General features: G+C 42.7%; 3 protein-coding genes across 3 annotated transcripts; all 3 read left to right on the top strand.

Moving 5' to 3' along the window:
* The first annotated feature begins 298 nt into the window (after positions 1-298).
* Positions 299-5,694, top strand: c1s.2 (complement component 1, s subcomponent .2). Its single transcript, XM_070967216.1, has 11 exons — positions 299-362; positions 650-848; positions 962-1,142; positions 1,924-2,049; positions 2,254-2,447; positions 3,390-3,540; positions 3,646-3,761; positions 3,849-3,930; positions 4,045-4,179; positions 4,286-4,360; positions 4,453-5,694. The coding sequence occupies exons 1-11, from the start codon at positions 346-348 to the stop codon at positions 5,262-5,264; spliced, it is 2,088 nt and encodes a 695-aa protein (XP_070823317.1). The 5' UTR covers positions 299-345; the 3' UTR covers positions 5,265-5,694.
* A 977-nt stretch (positions 5,695-6,671) lies between these two features.
* Positions 6,672-11,988, top strand: LOC139334380 (complement C1r-A subcomponent-like). The gene is made up of 13 exons (XM_070967217.1): positions 6,672-6,775; positions 7,151-7,364; positions 8,464-8,647; positions 8,739-8,879; positions 9,206-9,411; positions 9,530-9,677; positions 9,866-9,984; positions 10,103-10,181; positions 10,296-10,430; positions 10,783-10,857; positions 10,944-11,149; positions 11,241-11,455; positions 11,622-11,988. The coding sequence occupies exons 1-13, from the start codon at positions 6,672-6,674 to the stop codon at positions 11,986-11,988; spliced, it is 2,193 nt and encodes a 730-aa protein (XP_070823318.1).
* Positions 11,989-12,742: 754 nt separating this feature from the next.
* LOC139334180 (complement C1r-A subcomponent-like) lies at positions 12,743-17,336 on the top strand. The gene is made up of 11 exons (XM_070966942.1): positions 12,743-12,768; positions 13,079-13,292; positions 14,598-14,775; positions 14,869-15,003; positions 15,154-15,359; positions 15,464-15,611; positions 15,841-15,975; positions 16,085-16,153; positions 16,250-16,455; positions 16,547-16,761; positions 16,973-17,336. Exons 1-11 carry the CDS (start codon positions 12,743-12,745, stop codon positions 17,334-17,336), a joined length of 1,896 nt encoding a protein of 631 aa, XP_070823043.1.
* Positions 17,337-17,630: the final 294 nt, after the last annotated feature.

Genomic DNA, 17,630 nt, shown 5'->3' with positions numbered 1-17,630 from the left:
TTCCTTTCACTCCATCTCCATTGTTTTTACTGAACCTTTGTCCTGATGGTGTGGGGATGTTGTTGAGCTAAAACTGCAAAGAGATCATGTAGGAACAGTGGATCTGAGAAGTCTTTGGCCCAGCCAGTCTTAGTGCCGTTCCACTTACCCACATCCACCCCTTCGTCACGGCAAACATACAAAAAACTATCCACAAATAGATTTATGAAATGCCTGCGTTTGCAAAATACGAGCGCGAGAGAAAGGGGGGCAGCGAGGAAGAACGAGGGATAGAAAGTAATTTATAATGAAAAGGGGAAGGAGAGATGGTGAGGTAGTTTATTTGTGAAGAGATTTGATCGGATCATGATGTTAAGATTAAGGTGGGCTTGGATTTTTTTTTCCTTTTGTGACTATAAACAAAGACATTAATACATTAGAATGATTTGCAATAGACGAGTAGAGATGGAAGGATGTTTATGGATCTGCTTATAGCATTGTCATTTTGTGATTTATGCGTCATTGTCTTTGGCTGGGTTAGGGTCACTTTTAGTATAACTGGACTGTCTTTGGATAAGACCTTTTCTTTCTTAACCGCCCTCTTAACTTCCTCCTCCTTTCCTCCTCACGCCTTCCCTTGAATTTTCTTATCTTCCATACTTTCCGTCAGTCTCCTGCTTATCCTGCTCTCCCGCTCGGCCTCCTCGATGCTGCTGGGATGGGTGGAGTCTCCGGGGTATCCCAGTGGATACTTGCCTCATGCCAGTCTAAACTGGAGCAGGTGTGCCCCCAAAGGCCACATCCTCTCCATCAGGCTCGTCCATTTGGATCTTGAGGACAGCCAAGACTGTGAAAACGATGCTGTGAAGGTCGGGGGTCAAGATAAACTTTAAATGTTTCTACTTTAAGAAGCCGGGGTTTCTAACTGATGTCAGTACAGTTACTGTATCCTCTAAAATTTTCTGATTTTGTCTTTGTCCAGGTCTATTCAAATGGAAACCTAATTTCCGTACTGTGTGGCGAAAGGGAATTTGAGGAGCTTCAGTCCAGCGTAAATCCCTTGCTCCTCTCCTCCTCGGGTGGCTGCCTCTCTCTCTCCTTCCACTCCGACTACTCAAACACCAAGAGGCACACCGGCTTCAGAGGTTTTTATACCGATCAAGGTGAGACAGAGGAGAAAAACGAGTCAAATACTGAGTTGTGTAAATCCCACCGAACTCCATTGTATTTGTGCCCCTTTTAATTTTCCACAATCCCCAGGTGAGCCCAGTGTGTACATGCCTGTACTTCATCATTGTGAATATTTTTGTAACCATGCTGTTTGGAAGGTGATATTTTAAGGCAACAATTCACAATGGTTGCAGTTTATAGCTGTGAAAACTGACTCGGAAACAGTTGATGGGTTTTTCATGTCATAAATGAAACAGAAATAATCAGCACACACCTCTAAAGAGTGCTTAGCATTGAGACTTTGAGTTTCACTTCACAGATGCTGACAGGGCTGCAGTGACTAATGTCTCATCTGTATCTGAACAGTCTCAGTTAACACAATCTTGGCTGTACTTTAGAAAATGACTGATGATGATTTTCTTATCTAACTCTCTGCAAGAAAGTATTTTCCCAAATGTTTAACTATTCCTTTAAGAGGTCAATTTCATGGAGGTTAGTATGTTGCTACAGTACATGTGCATGTCTTGAGGTTAAAGGAAAAGCAACTTTGAAGGAGTCAAATTGTCTCATCACCACTACAGTATAGATAGTGATAGGTAGAATACACAGCTCTATACTAGAGCTCTAGATGATAACTAACAGACCTAGGAGTATGAGGAAAGAGGCCTTTCTGGGCTCAGTTTCAGGTCAGGATGACTGCTTCAATATCTCCTTTAATTTGTCTCGTGTGACGTGCTTTTCTGCATCTGACCTTTAATTGATTTGCTCCCTCAGACTTTGATGAATGTCACGACGACCCCGACAACGCATGCACGCAGTTCTGCCACAACTTCATTGGAGGGTACTACTGCTCCTGTCGCCATGGTTACCACCTAGACGAGGACAAACACACTTGCACTGGTACAAATAATTTCGTTATCACCGGGTTCAGAATGAGACAAGTCAAGGAAGAAGGAGCAAAACTGAAACATGAAGTGAGAATGGGAGAATAGAGGAAGCAGAAGCAGGCGAACGAAGGTTACATGAGAAGAGGGCTGATTGTGTAATTCTTATGTCGATTAAAATGATGATGGTGATGATGATGAACTCTTATCTTCAACACAGTGAGCTGTACTGAGGATCTGTCAGGCCTGAAACAAGGTGACATATCCAGCCCCTCCTGGCCTGCTTCATACGCAGAGAACGCCAACTGTCAGTACACACTGTCTGTGGAAGACCACCTGCAGCTGGAGCTGCACTTCTCTGAAGATTTTGATGTAGAGCAAAGCCCTGATGGCCAGTGCATAGACGCACTGAGGGTAGGTGCTGAGTCAGAGTATGTAAATGCTTGTGAAGGTGTGCCTCTCTGAAACTCACAACTTTACAGGGCAGGGAACAAAGAGGAAGGTCAGACAAAAGTGTTGAAACTGTGGATTTGACAACTAGTACAACTCCCACTTTGGCCATTTTACAGTGTGTCAGTGTGACACATTTTGGGATTTTTTTCCTTTGCCTACAGTGCATATACACTCAAATTTTCTCAATTCTCAATAATCTCTATTTCTCTTGCAGACTGCATCAGGTTTTCCTCCAGGATTTCCCCATATTGCTTAATTTATTTCACCCCATACCTTCACAGGCTTTCCAGGGCGTGCTGTAGAGAAACATCCCCATGATGCTGCCACCATCATGCTTCACAGTGGGGATGATAAGTAACTCCGTTTCGGTCTCAGCAGACCAGAGTCCCTTCTTCCTGCTGACTTCGGAGTCTCCCATGTACTTTCTGGCAAACTCTCCTGGTGGCCTCCCTCACTTGTCCCCTTCTTCCACAGTCAGTCAGTTTTTGGGGACAGCCTGGCCCAGGCAGACTTACAGATGTGCCTTCCCCTTTCTTACTGAGTAATTTAATTGTACTCCAAGCGACGTTCAGTGATGCGGGAGTTTCCTTGTGTCCAGCCCCTGACTAATACTTTTCCACCGCCTTTTCACAGAGCTGTTTGGAGTGTTCCTTTGTCTTCATTGTGTAGGTTTTGCCACAATATTGACTCGCCAAAACTTAAAATTCAGCCCCCTGGTGAAACCAATGACGCTTTGATTTCGGAGTGTTCTATTAGAGAGGGCGATTACTTATGCAAACATGTATTTTCTATTTCATATTTGGGGTGACTAATTGTTATCAGCACTGTACATGCTGGAGGACACACACACACATATCTGGAAACATATGTTTTGTTGACATTACCATGTTGTTTTGTTTGCAGATTGAGACTCCCTCTGGGATTCTGGGGCCATTCTGTGGCCACACGCCTCCCCCATCTCCCCTCCTCACTCACTCAAATCATGTCCACATCCGCTTCACCTCTGATGGCTTTGGCACTAACAAAGGCTTCACTCTCCACTTCAAGACCAGAGGTACTGCAGCCTCTTCACCTGCGGCACAATGAGAGAAGAATGGTTGAGATGAAGTTTGTTGAAAACTGATCTCAAATTATTGTTCTTTTCACATGTTAATTGCAGACAAGGTGTGTCCAGCTGTGGTAACCCCACACTCCACCGCGACTCCTCAACAACCAGAATATCCTCAGGGTCAAACAGTGACAGTCACTTGTGAGCTCGGCTATGTTGCGAACACTGTGAGTGACGCAGAAAACCCGGAGCTTTAATGCGTTTGTTGTATTTAGCCACTATCAAGCTAATTCAGTTCTCCATTTGCAAAGCAGCAAGGCACCCAGACCCTGTCATCACAGTACACGACGACATGCCAGACTACAGGAATATGGTCTCCCAATTACAGCTGTGAACGTGAGTCTGATTGTCACTAATTTGTTTTTTCTGAAGATTTTTTGAATTTCTTGTTCTGTTTCACACAGACTTTCTTCACAATGTTTTTTTTTTTTCACATATTGTCATGTGTAGCGGTGGATTGCGGTTTTCCCAATATCCCAAAAGATGGCATCCTTCAGTTGGTGGGCTCAGATAACTCTCACACTCAGTATAAAGACCAGATCCAGCTTAACTGCAGCTCAAACTACTACACACTGGAAGGAGATGGTGATTATATGGACATTTGTCTCCCTGTTCCGTTTCTTTTCCTAAACTAACTTTTAAGCATGCAAAGTTTTCTGCCTTTACTTACACGCTTTCCTCAATCTTTCAGACACGTACACTTGCAACGCAGATGGTGAATGGATATCCAGCAGAGGCAATACGGAGATGCCAAAATGCATCGAAGGTACCCCTTTAAATGTGTTTCTTCTATTATCCATCGTTCCTTTGGTGACATTTCCTTTCTCACGAGTATCTGTTGATGACTCTGCATTTCAGTTTGCGGGAAGCCTGAAAAACAAACAGCGAGTGTAGGCAGAATTCTGGGAGGTAAGGATGCAAACCTGGGACAAATACCTTGGCATCTCTTGATAAAATCGCCGAAAAGAGGAGGAGCATCGCTGATCAATGACAGATGGGCTGTCACAGCAGCTCATGTTGTAGAAAATGTAGAGGACACCTCTTTGCGCCTGTATGGTGGGCTTGTAGATGGAAGAACAACATCAAATAGGTTTTCTAATGTAGTTGTCTTGGACAGTGAGAGGATCATAATTCATCCCAACTACATCAAGGACACTGCAGACCGCACCAATTTTGACAATGACATTGCTCTTATCAGATTAGCTTCCAGGGTGAATTTAGGCCCAAACCTGCTTCCTATTTGTCTGCCAGAGGCAAACAGGGCCTTGGTGGAAAATGAGCAAGGCACAATATCAGGCTGGGGGATAACAGAAGTAACGCAGGGACAGAAGTCTAGTTTCGTCACGTCTTACATGTTAAAATATGCTCATATTGGGGTCTCCTCCCTCACAGTGTGTCAGAACACACCTTCCACATCAACTAAGAAACGCATGATCTTCACTAATAACATGTTCTGTGCTGGAGCAGAAGGAAAGGACAGCTGCCAGAAAGACAGTGGGGGTCCGTTTGTTTCGCCTATGTTGGGTGAAGACAGAGAGCCTTACTATCTGACCGGCATTGTGTCCTGGGGACCCCCCTGTAGGCAGAGGCAGCACAAGGGTTATTACACCAAGGTGGCGAATTATGTTGACTGGATTAAGGAGACAATAGATAAAATAGAAAAATCTTAGAGGAAAGGTGAGGGAGAAAAATACTTATCTGCTAACCATAATGATATAATCCATTTCAGGACTGATTCAGATCTCCAAGATGTGTATGAAAATAACGACTGTAGTCTCTTAATCAAAGGTACTGACATAAATAACATAAAGCTCTGATCAGATTATGAACTTCTGTATTAAAGGAATTTGCAAATCAACTGCTGAGGATGTGTGTTTTAATCAATTTAATAATATACTGCATTCTTGTCTTTTAATCATTAACAGCTAAGATTTACATAAAAACACGTGTTTGTTCAGCACGTCCATATGCTTGAATACTTAGTTTTTGAATCATCTGTACATCATGTTATGATATTGATATGGCACTTTTTCTGCTATTGATTTATGTTATGATACAGCACATGTATGGAAAAACACAAATAAAATGGTACTTAAATGATTTTCAGTGCGGTGTGTTTCTCTGATCACGCATTACATCAGGCTAAAGTGTTGTCACGTGTCAAACAACAATTTCCATAACTCATGTTGCAATTTGCAGTTTTAAACTACAATTTCCCCTCAGTCATGCTTTTAAATACCAACAGCCTGCAAGAGCTACACATGTGAAATGCACATGTTCAGCATTAGGTGTCAATGCTATGGCAGAGCATTCACATGTTTTCCCGGCAACTCTTGTGGCTTTTTTTCATGTAATCCTTTTAACCACTTCCTTTGCCCACTTTTGAAGTAAACACAAGTTTCCGTAACTACAAACAAATCTTGTTCAAAGCTGTTCCCTTGAAACACATGTTCTGATGTCACTTCCTCTCCAAGGCTGTAACTGCTTGAGAACAAGCAGTCCTCTACCACCACTTAGTGGTGTTTCTGATTTTTATTATTCTGCCCCACGTATTTATTTCATTACAGTCTCAATTTGATGTTGCTTTGAAGGCAAAGAGAACAATGTGTTCACATTACAATCAACTGGCTTGATCAGCTGCTTTGTCCAATTTTATGACATCTGAATGTTTTACCAACATGTTTGCCTGGTCTCAAAAGAAAGGAGATTGCATGTGTGCGACGATGCTGAAAAACGTCTAATAGCCCCCTCTAGTGGTAACATGACGTTCAAAGGTTAACGAGCCAAAGTTTGAACTAAGGAGATACAGCTTGAGAGCTCTTTGCAAACACAACCAGGCTAGTTCTTTATTAAGCTCTTCTCAGTAGATGGTAATCTAAAGATAATTAGATGAGTTTGCACTGGAGGTGTCTAGTTCCTAATTTTCTTGTTTTAGAGGAAATATTTACAGCATCCACCCCATTCTCTACAATTCAAAGCCAAGCGCTCATTTAATTTTGCCAAGTCAAACAAGGCATATTCCCGGCATTAACGCAGTGAGTTGCCAAACACTAGAAATGACACACTTTGTGACATTAATGTTTCACTTGATTGTGAGACATTTGCTCCTGCAGCAGCGGATCCGTCCACTCACAGATTTGGTATTTAATGCAAAGATGGAGTGGACCTTCTGCATCATCTGGTGAGTTTAGATGCAATTTTACACACATTGGCATTTTGTCCTTAAATAGTTTTTTTTCTTTTAGACATGAATCATAATTTCTAGCTTAATTCTAAAACTGAATGTGTACATCTGCTATAATTGTAGAGCTGCTTCTCACACCATTGTTTTACCTTCTGTCCACCAATATTATAGACGCGCAGTGTCTTATATGTTGACTGATCCGTCTCAGTATGCCATACATAAAGCCACAACAGTATTATATGGTTGCAGCAGCTGTGCTGATTGTGTCACTGTGTTTGCTCTTTCTCTGTTTACATCAACTTTGGACCAGCAGCTCAGACAACCACAAACTGATAAACAGATCGAACTCTCGCTGTTCACTCACCTTTCCAGGTTTCTGTATGTGTCAGTGGGGGAGTGCAGACATCTGCCGGAGTCAGAGCCTCTAATGCACGGGGAGGTCCATTCCCCCCAGTATCCTCAGCCTTACCCTCCCAACCTGCTGGAGCAGTGGGACCTCAGTGTGCCTGAGGGCTACCAGATCCGACTCACCTTCACACACCTGGACATTGAAGCTTCTGCAGGCTGCCATTACGACGCCCTTACAGTCAGAGTCATATTTCAACATGATATCGCAACAGATCAGTTTTGTAATGTTTGAGTACTAAACTGAAGTATAATTTGAGTTTTGACAACGTGACTCAGGCTTGAATGCTGATGACTTTACCTGAAACACTTTCTCTGGCAACTAGAGGCCTACCTCTCCATGTTTCTCTGTTATTGCCAAGACGTGCTGTATCCCAGTATGATACACGATGGGTAATGCAAATTACCTGAAATAAGAACAGCACTAGATTAGTAAAACTCAAATACCAGTCTTCAAGAGGGCTTAAACCCACAATGATTTAGATTTTTATTTGGCCACTTGGAGGCAGTGCAACAATTTATAAACAACATGGGCATTGATAACTTTATAAATGTATGGCAAATGTGTCAGCAAGCAGTTACTTATTTCCACATCCAACACACGTCCTAACATTAGCATTCAGATAATTGTTAATAAGGGCGGGGCGTTTCTGTGTGGAGTTTGCATGTTCTTCCTGTGCATGCATGGGTTCTCTCCGGGTACTCCGGCTTCCTCCCACAGACCAAAAACATGCTCATTAGGTTAATTGGTGACTTGAAATTGCCTCTAGGTGTGAGTGTGAATGTTTGTTTGTCTTGTCTGTTGCCCTGCAATCGATTGGCGACCGGTCCAGGGTGTACCCCGCCTCTCGCCCGTTGACAGCTGGGATAGGCTCCAGCCCCCCCGCAACCCCGAAAGGGATAGGCGGTATAGAAAATGGATGGATGGATAATTGTTAATAAGTAAATGTTCACTTTTAGCTCTGTTTTTGTCTCCACCACTTTCAGAAAATCCTTGTCATTAATGACAGCTATGGCCATTAAATGCTGTCAACTGTTGCTTGTCTCGCTCTCCATAGGCACGAGTGAGCATCATGGGCATCAACAGTGACAATGACAAAGCCACAAGATGCTGAAATGAACCCTGAATGCTTGAAAATAAATTACAGTCATATTTAGTATCTGTAATGTTCCAATATTTTTTGGGGGGTATTTGATCCGTGACATTGATTGACATCGACACTGATGATGCTTCAGGTTCTCTCTGATGATGCTTCAGGTTCTCTCTGATGATGCTTCAGGTTCTCTATGGTGATGAGGTTCTGGGAAAGTTCTGTGGCCATGAGAATTCTGCTGATGGGAATCACCCGGGCAGCCACCCCATGTTGTCTCCAGGCAACAGACTCACCCTCATTTTCCAGACAGATGAGAACAACCCAGAGCGCCACCAGAACGTAGGCTTCTCCGCTCAGTACCAGGCAATAGGTAGCAGTTGTCCATCTTCTGTCAGCTTTTCTGGCTCTTAACTCCGCTACTGGTCCACCTCCCACTAACTTAGTGCCTCTCTCATCATCAGACATAGATGAGTGTTCTGCACCAGAGCCTTTAGATGGCTCAGGCCCACTCTGCTCTCAGATCTGCCTCAACACCCTTGGCTCATACCTCTGCTCCTGTCACCACGGCTTTGAGCTTCGCTCAGACCAGAGCACCTGTTTGTGTGAGTATTATGCAGATACATGCTTCCCATGTGCAGTATGTACACATTAGAGCAGTCCTAGGGAGGTGATGCAGACACGCAAAGTGTAGGACTATGACACCAGAATCCAGGATTCATGTTCGGACTTCTCTCTGTGTTTAGGTTTAGATGACCAAAGCACTTTGCTCAAAGTTAGGGAAAGACTGTTATTTCAGTTAAATGTGCTAAAAAATCATGTGAAGTCACTGCTGACTTTTTCTGTATTAATATAGAACATGATCTTTCCCAGCTGAATGAGGTAATGCAATGGTGAACCTGAATGATTTCATCTTTTTCTGATTTCCCAGTATCCTGTAACGGTGGTATATTTGATGAGCCAGAGGGGCATCTGTTCAGTCCAGGATACCCTAACCCCCCACTTCATGCTGTGTCCTGTCAGTACATCATTTCTGTAGAGTCTGGCTTCACTGTCTCTCTTAACTTCACTGACAACTTCCACATCGAGAGCGTGGACACTCAGCAAGGCCCAAGCTGCCTCCATCACTGGTTGCAAGTAATGACAAGCATCTTCTGCACACTGTATATTTTTACATTAATAATTAGAAATAGATGGAGCACTGAACAGATGTGTAATACAGTAAATGAGCTGTGTGCTCCTCCTCTCTTAAAAGGTAACCATTCCAGGCCAAGAGCCCATGAAGCTGTGTGGTGGAAAGAGTCCCGGTCTGATAGTCACGAACTCCAACAGAGTCACGCTGGACTACCACACTGATGATGAGGGCCTGAGCAACGGCTGGAGCATGGACTACACCACACACAGTGAGGGAGAGAGGAATGAGACTAGAAATAAGCCAATAAGCAATTAAACTGCAATTAGTGGCCCTCCCAGACCATGAACGCAATTGTCAAAACATTTGGGCATGCAGTGAAATATATTTACCATTCCAAGTGTCTGAGTGTAACTTATAGTTGGATGTTACATCTCTGTGTGTCTGTGGTGTTTCCAGGAGTGAAGTGTCCATTTCCTGGTAATATAGCTAAGGGCAGGGTCATGCCTTTCTTGACTGAATATCTCTACAGAGACTACATCTATGCCCGCTGTGACCAAGGATACAAGCTGATGATGGTTGGATGAAACTTACAATGTCTAATGCTCAACATCAACAAAGGGCTCTGTTTCTGTTTGTGATATAAAAACATATCCTGGGTTGATATTTTATCAGTTCCCCTCTTTTCTCTGTCAGGATGGGAAGGAGATCAAGAGTTTCTCTACCATGTGTCAAAACAATGGACAGTGGCACCTTCCTCTGCCTGAATGCCACAGTATGTTACCTTTAAGCTCAAAAAATTGGAAAATGAATGGAAACTAATGTCTGATTGAACCACAAATTAAGTTTTCTCAATCATTTCCTGTGTCTGTGTTTTGTTTTTCTCCAGTAATTGATTGTGGAGAACCCAAACCTTTGCTGAATGGAGGGGTGACCTTCCTGTCTGGTTTTCAGAATCAGTACCTTTCTGTCATTGAGTATCACTGCAATGAGCCATTTTACTCTCTCCTTGGGGGTTTAAAAAGTGAGATATTTACATACAGTGTTCTATGATGTGTTGTTTTTCTGATGCCTGTTTTTCCTACCATTCCTTACCAACCATTGGTTTCCATTAGCAGACTCTTGAAACATGTTTTAGTTGTATGGTCATTGTGTTTTATGTGATGAATACATGAAATTAATGGAAACCAATAGAAGCCTGGAAATACAAAGTACATTTTAAAAAGCATTTACAGATATACATTTGTAAAGCACAGTATTGTTAGCTGTGGAGAAATATATGTATGATTTGCAGTAAATGGGCTAAAACATGCAAAGCTACGGAAACTAAACACCAAGCTGAAGAATATATTTTCCTTTTATCCTCTCCTCTTCAGTTAGTTTCACCTGTGAAGCAGACAGAAAGTGGAGGTCCAGCAATGATGTTGTTTTAAGTCCAACATGTATACCAGGTATTGCTTTTGCTAATCTAGATCAACTGGGGATTGATGTCTTGTGTGAAACTTTATACATACATATACGTCTGTATCCTATCCAGTCTGTGGCCAGCCCACGAAACTCATCTCTGCCTATCAGAGGATCATTGGAGGCAGAGAAGCTCCAGACGACACCATCCCCTGGCAAGTGCTACTGAGTGTAGATGGACAAAGAGCAGGAGGTATGGTGATTGCAGACCGCTGGATTATGACTGCAGCTCATGTTCTTAAACATAATGGAGAGGAAGCATCAAACAAGGTTGTGCGGGTAAGTGGGCTGCTCTAGCTGTTATCCACATGTCCATTGCCTCCATGTTTTTGAAGTGACATTTATTTTCTTCCGTGCTGTTGATTTGCAGATATACATGGGACTCACTGATGTTAAAACCCTGCAGAACTCTCCCCTGCTTGCTGCCTCAGTCCATGTTCACCCTGGATACAACAACACCAGTGGCGCAGACTTCAACAATGACATCGCCTTGATCAAAATGCAGGACTCAATCACATTCAACTCATCCATTATGCCAATATGTTTGCCAGCAGAGGGTGTCACATACGCTACTGGCATGATGGGGTAAAGAAACAAATGGCTGTGTGTCATTTCAAGACAATATAACTCATTTTATATTTATTTTCTCTGCTTTGGTTTAGTGAACTGAACTCAGTCCACCATCCTATAAGCAGAGCCTGATTTGATTTTTCTGATGAGTGTATGATAACTGTTGAACTTTTGTTTTCAGACTGGTTTCAGGCTTTGGCCTCACAGAAGATGGCAAACGACGGATTTTAACAAATAAGCTGAAGTACGTGCAGCTCCCTGTGGTGGACCAGGAGACGTGCACTGATTCAATCACTGTGGCAAGGAGGACAAAAGACCACGTACCAAGTCTGACAAATAACATGTTTTGTGCTGGAGTCCCTGAAGGTGGGAAGGACTCCTGCCAAGGTGACAGTGGAGGGCCCTTCACCCTGAGTGATGACGGACAGTTCTGGGCTGCTGGGATTGTCAGCTGGGGGGTTGACTGCGGACGGCAGGGAACATATGGAGTCTATACCAAAGTCAGCAACTACCTGGACTGGATCAACCAGACTATGCAGGAGAACTGAATTTTACTGTAATCCATTAAAACATGATGTGAAAATGTTGATGTCACAAAAGTAACAAACACATCAATAAAACAGAGGAAAAGAGCACACATTTTGCTCCATATATACTCTTTCTGCAGGGTTAATGCATATTGTGTCACAAAGATATTCAGGGAAAATTTCTACTTATGATTAGTACCATTTCCAAACTTCCTAAAATCAATGAATTAAAGCCATTCTGATTGTAAAGTCACTGTGTTGTACTAAATTTCCCCTTTTTGAATAAAGTGACATAATACAGACTTGCATATCAGATTGGTCACATGTCTCTTCTCCGGTGAAGATAACTGGATCCACTTCAATTCCCAAAACTTCGTATTTGTCAGTCACTGCAACACCTTGCACTATGGCTGAGGTTGCTGTGCATGTCTACTATATACTGTAAGTACTAGTTACTTTACCTCTCCACATGAACTCACAAAGACCCTTCCATTCCCTTTTTTGGGTCTTCCCTGTACAGTGCACTGCGCTCTTCCTCTAGAACTTTTTACTGTACACACACTCTGCTGGGTGAGTCAAACTTACTGAGCCTTTATTATCCCTGTTCTTTTCCAATTCATACCTGCATTTATTTTTGCCAAGACAAACAAATCCCGGAGGTTAAATTCCATTGCAAAATACTACAAACCACAGGCTGTGTGACATTAATGGTCCATTTGTGGATGAGACATTTTGCCTAAAGCTGCAGTCACACTGAGACAGATTTATAAGAAACATGGGATGGACCTACTCTGTTCTATGGTAAGCTTGGTCTTAATTTCACACATTCATGTGCATGTTTTAATGACTCTTTCTTTTTATGGATTTCTACTTTAAAAATGCAGTGTATATCTACTATCAGTGTGGAACTATACTACAGCAGTGTCTGTGAGCAGTGTGTAAGGTTGATTAGTAGTGACCGATTTCTCAAAGTACCATATACAAAGCTAAAGTAATACCATGCGGTTGTAAAAGTTTCAAAAAATTGTGTCGGTCTGTTTGTCCTTTTTCTGTTTGCGTCAACTTTGGACTAGCGCCTCAGGCCTAACGCTCTGTTTATACTCATTTCCAGGATCCTGTGTTTGTCAGTGAGTGAGTGCTGGCAGCTGGCCAACACTGAAGCTGTAATGTATGGAGTAGTCCGGTCCCCTCAGTATCCCCAGCCTTATCTTCCCAACCTGCTGAAGCAATGGGACCTCTGGGTTCCTGACGGCTACCAGATCCAGCTGTCTTTCACACATCTGGATATCAAAGCTTCTTCAGGCTGCCATCAAGACTCTCTGACGGTCAGAGCAACACTGAAAACAAATATTCTACAATATTCCAAACAACAGATCAATGTTTCTGTATTCAAGCCCAGCACACAAATTCTAGTCTAAAATTTATTACTTAACCTTGAAAATACAACTGACCTGTGCAAACTGAGGTCTTGAATTGGGACCAGGGCATGGATCAGAGCAGACAAGGGTGGATGGCAGCTGAGTAACTGACCTTAGATATGGAGAGGGGACACACAAAATGTGTAGTTAAATATCTGGACTGCACCCTCAGAGGAACATCCATCATGGATGGCCAAACTCTTTGGACAGGGTGGTAGTGGAGTGTGGGGCATACACATAATAGTCATGAGGTGTGTTAAAAGCCGTCTTGTACTCATCCCCCTCAGTGATGCAAACAAGGTGGTAAGCATTTCTGGCACCAAGCTGGAAAAATAGTGGCTGTCTGAAGAAGCTCAAAGGCAAAGGAAGTAAGTTGGAAAGGGTACCTGTTCTTGATGGTTGTTCAGAACTCAGCAGTTGATGCAGGGACGTGTCCCTCTTATCAATGAAGAAGAGGCCTACACCCACTGGAGATAAGGACGGATGGATGATTCCTGCTGCCAGCAGGTAGCTGACATATTTCTCCAGAGCTGGATCTCACGGGTGGACAGGGAGTAGAGTTGGCCTGGGGTGGGATGCCCTCAGGTGAAGATGATGGTCAAGATTAAGAAGATCAATGACACAGCAAAGACAGGAAGGACTCCTAAGAGATCTGGGCAAGACGCTGATGACAAGAGGACATTTCTGAGTTTGGGTTTGCCTGTCTGGTTACTGGTAAGCTCTGCCTTTTACTGGGCAAGAGGAGGTGAAGTAGCTTGCCTGCCTACCTACCCTTCTTATGGTGCTGCAGTCGTCGAAGGGACGTCAGAACAGGTGGGAGGGTGAGACCAGAAGTTATTGCAGTTCAGGAGGGACTGGCAGGGTATGAAATGGCATGAGAGTGAGTATTGCATGGAAACAAGCAGACTGGGACAAAATATGGTATAAAGCAAGGTGTTGTGATACAAAGCCGCAACAGACTCATCCTGTCCTCATGCGCAAATGTTATTTCGTAATCCTGTGTTCTGCCTGAAGCGATATCATGTAACATTTGAAAGAAGAAATGATTATTCCTTTTAGAAATTAAAAGTTGAATTCTTAAGCAAAAAAACAAACCATTTCTCAATTCAATATAAGCAGGGAGTTTGTTCCTATAGCCCTACTTGATCTGGTATGACTGACTAGCGTTTGATCAGTCGTCTCACAATATCTTTTCTGCTCTTTGCACTTCAGGTTTTCTATGATCAAAAGGTCTTGGGGAAGTTTTGTGGCCAAGAAAATTCAACTGATCACCCAGGCGAAGAGTCAATCTTCTCTCAAAGCAACAGCTTGACTCTCGTATTCCAAACAAATGACTCCACTCCAGAGCTCCGAAAACACATTGGCTTCTCTGCTACCTACAAGGCAATAGGTAAACCTTTTTTACATCACATCCCTCCTTTCTGCAGTGCAGGGAATATCAATTTAGTTACTGTTTCCCCTTGAAATACCCTCTGAACTTCAGACATGGATGAGTGTTCAAAACAGGACCCTGGCTCTGGTCCTCTCTGCTCTCAGATCTGCGTCAACACGCCTGGTTCTTACCACTGCTCCTGCCACTATGGTTACAAGCTTCATTTAGACCAGCGCACATGTTTGTGTGAGTACTGTACACAGTAAATGCATGTGTCTTTGCATATTCTTATATGTAATTCATGCTTTGAAGCTCAGTAGTTACATTGTTGTATTTTGAGGCGAATGGTTGAATCTCTGCTTTCTATAATAACAATTGCTTTTACCCTGTGTCCAGTCTCCTGTGGTGGAGATATATTTGACAAGCATGAGGGACATCTATCTAGTCCAAGGTACCCTTACCCTTCACCTCCTTTTCTGTCCTGCAAGTACATCATCTCTGTGGAGTCCAGACTCACTGTCACTCTAAACTTCACTGACAACTTCCACATAGAGAGTGTGGACACTCAGCAAGGTCCCAGGTGTCTACATCACTGGCTGCAGGTAATGGCAAAGGGCTTCCTTACAACAACTGACTGTAAAAAGAGAGTGACTCTGATATGCCTGAGTGTATATAAATTAACTTTTTACCCCTCATCCCGACGAAGGTGACCATCCCAGACAGAGAGCCCATGAAGCTGTGTGGTGGAAAGAGTCCAGGTCTGATAGCTACAAATTCCAGTATTGTCAGACTGGACTACCACACTGACAATGAAGGCCTGAGTCATGGCTGGAGCCTCCATTACAGCACAGACGGTGAGGGACGAAGGGAGAGAGACATCATGTTTTGTGTGGTTGATGGGAACATTCAGTGACAGTCACATATCTTCAACTGCAGATGTGAGCTTAATGTTTGGCTACCAATGTCCTTTCCAGAGGTTAAATGTCCACCCAATATCATGTAATGTAATGTCGTTAAAGCCGATGATGGTTTAATGTTTTCTTTTTTTCACTGGCAAACTATTCATATGTCCTTGTGTTGCAGAAAATGACTGTGGAGAGCCCAAACCTTTGCTGAATGGAGGGGTGACCTTCCCGTCTGGCTTTCAGAATCAGTACCGTTCTGTTATTCAGTATTACTGTAATGAACCATTTTACTCTCTCCCTGGGGGTGTAAATAGTGAGATATTTACATATACAATTCCAAAAATATCATTAATACAAAAATTCATTTTTTAAATATATACTTTAACTAAAAATAAATACCATTATCTTCCTTTTGTCTTCAGTTAGTTTCACCTGTGAAGCAGACAGAAAGTGGAGATCCAACAACAATATAACTCCAACATGTATTCCTGGTATTGAAACACCCTTTGATACCTCATCTAAGTAAGTTTGAATTAAAACATGAAGTCTGTGTCTGTGTGAAGTTATTTTTTGTCTGTCTCATCCAGTCTGTGGCAAGCCCACGAAACTCATCTCTACCTATCAGAGGATCATTGGAGGCAGAGAAGCTCCAGACAATACCATCCCCTGGCAAGTGCTAGTGAATATTGGTGGAATAAGAGCAGGAGGCATGGTGATCGCAGACCGCTGGATTATGACTGCAGCTCATGACCTCACACATAATAGAAAACCAGTGTCAAAAGAACGTGTACGGGTAAGTGGGCTGCAATAGATGTTACCTGCATGCCAACTGCCTCCATGTTTTTGATTTGACACTTATTTCCTCCTATGCTGTTGATTTGCAGATTTACATGGGACGCACTTATGTTAAAAGCTTGTTGAGGTCTCCTGCATTGGCTGCTTCAATCCATATTCACCCTGAATACAACAACCCCAGTGGCTTAGACTTCGACAATGACATCGCTTTGATCAAACTGCAAGACCCAATCACATTCAACTCGTCCATTATGCCAATATGTTTGCCAGCAGAGGGCGCACCATATGTCACTGGTGTGATGGGGTAAAGAAACTAAGATTTCTCATTGCGTGATATTATATAATCCATTTTGAATTATTTTACTCATTTTTTTTCAATCATTCTATCTTGAATTTTACCCTCCTTGTTGCTTTTTTCTCCTTGTTGTGCCAACATGTGAATCTTGTGCAGCTAGACTCTGATTTTCTGACTTTACCATTGCTGCCTGTTCTAGTTTTTTCTTTCTTTCTTTCAGACTGACGTCAGGCTTTGGCATTATGGAAATTTACCCCCCTCGGACTGCAACGAAGCTGAAATATGTGCACCTCCCTGTGGTGGACCAAGAGACATGTCGTGATTCAGTCAATAAGCTGAAAAAGACAAGGAACAACATCCCAAGTCTGACAAATAACATGTTTTGTGCTGGAATCCCTGAAGGTGGGAAGGACTCCTGTCTAGGCGACAGTGGAGGGCCCTTCACCCTGAGTGACGACGGACAGTTCTGGGCTGCTGGAATCATCAGCTGGGGGGTTGACTGCGGACAGCAGGGAACTTACAGAGTCTATACCAAAGTCAGCAACTACCTGGACTGGATCAACCAGACTATGCAGGATAACTGAATTTTACTGTAATCCATCAAAACATGATGTGAAAATGTTGATGTCACAAAAGAAAAGACAAAAACAAACAACCAAAAACGATTTACAATAAAATAACAACAGAGAACTCATTTTGCTTGCATATAGTCCATCTTAAGTGTTAATGTATATTGTGTCACAACAAAGTTAGGAATTAAGTCAATCATTCAAGTAATGATAAAATGATGAAGTGCAAATTTTTACTTATCATGATTAGCACCATTTCCAAACATCCTAAAATTACTAAATGCCACTCTGATTTTAAATTCACTGCAT

Source organism: Chaetodon trifascialis, chromosome 7 (genome assembly GCF_039877785.1).
Source record: "Chaetodon trifascialis isolate fChaTrf1 chromosome 7, fChaTrf1.hap1, whole genome shotgun sequence".
Classification (NCBI taxonomy): domain Eukaryota; kingdom Metazoa; phylum Chordata; class Actinopteri; order Chaetodontiformes; family Chaetodontidae; genus Chaetodon; species Chaetodon trifascialis.
The sequence above is the reverse complement of the archived record's forward strand: the minus strand, read 5'-3'. Positions and strand labels throughout refer to the sequence as shown.

What these genes read in the sequence shown, in the direction of transcription:
- LOC139334180 (XM_070966942.1), top strand. Translation starts at nt 12,743, where the DNA reads ATGGGATGGACCTACTCTGTTCTATG. An exon ending in TGCTACCTACAAGGCAATAG is followed by an intron (nt 14,776 to 14,868) that starts GTAAACCTTTTT and finishes TCTGAACTTCAG; the next exon opens with ACATGGATGAGTGTTCAAAA. An exon ending in CCTCCATTACAGCACAGACG is followed by an intron (nt 15,612 to 15,840) that starts GTGAGGGACGAA and finishes CTTGTGTTGCAG; the next exon opens with AAAATGACTGTGGAGAGCCC.
- LOC139334380 (XM_070967217.1), top strand. Translation starts at nt 6,672, where the DNA reads ATGTTTCACTTGATTGTGAGACATTTGCTCCTGCAGCAGCGGATCCGT. An exon ending in GCCATTACGACGCCCTTACA is followed by an intron (nt 7,365 to 8,463) that starts GTCAGAGTCATA and finishes ATGATGCTTCAG; the next exon opens with GTTCTCTATGGTGATGAGGT. An exon ending in CATCAAACAAGGTTGTGCGG is followed by an intron (nt 11,150 to 11,240) that starts GTAAGTGGGCTG and finishes GTTGATTTGCAG; the next exon opens with ATATACATGGGACTCACTGA.
- c1s.2 (XM_070967216.1), top strand. An exon ending in CTACACACTGGAAGGAGATG is followed by an intron (nt 4,180 to 4,285) that starts GTGATTATATGG and finishes TCAATCTTTCAG; the next exon opens with ACACGTACACTTGCAACGCA. An exon ending in GATGCCAAAATGCATCGAAG is followed by an intron (nt 4,361 to 4,452) that starts GTACCCCTTTAA and finishes TCTGCATTTCAG; the next exon opens with TTTGCGGGAAGCCTGAAAAA.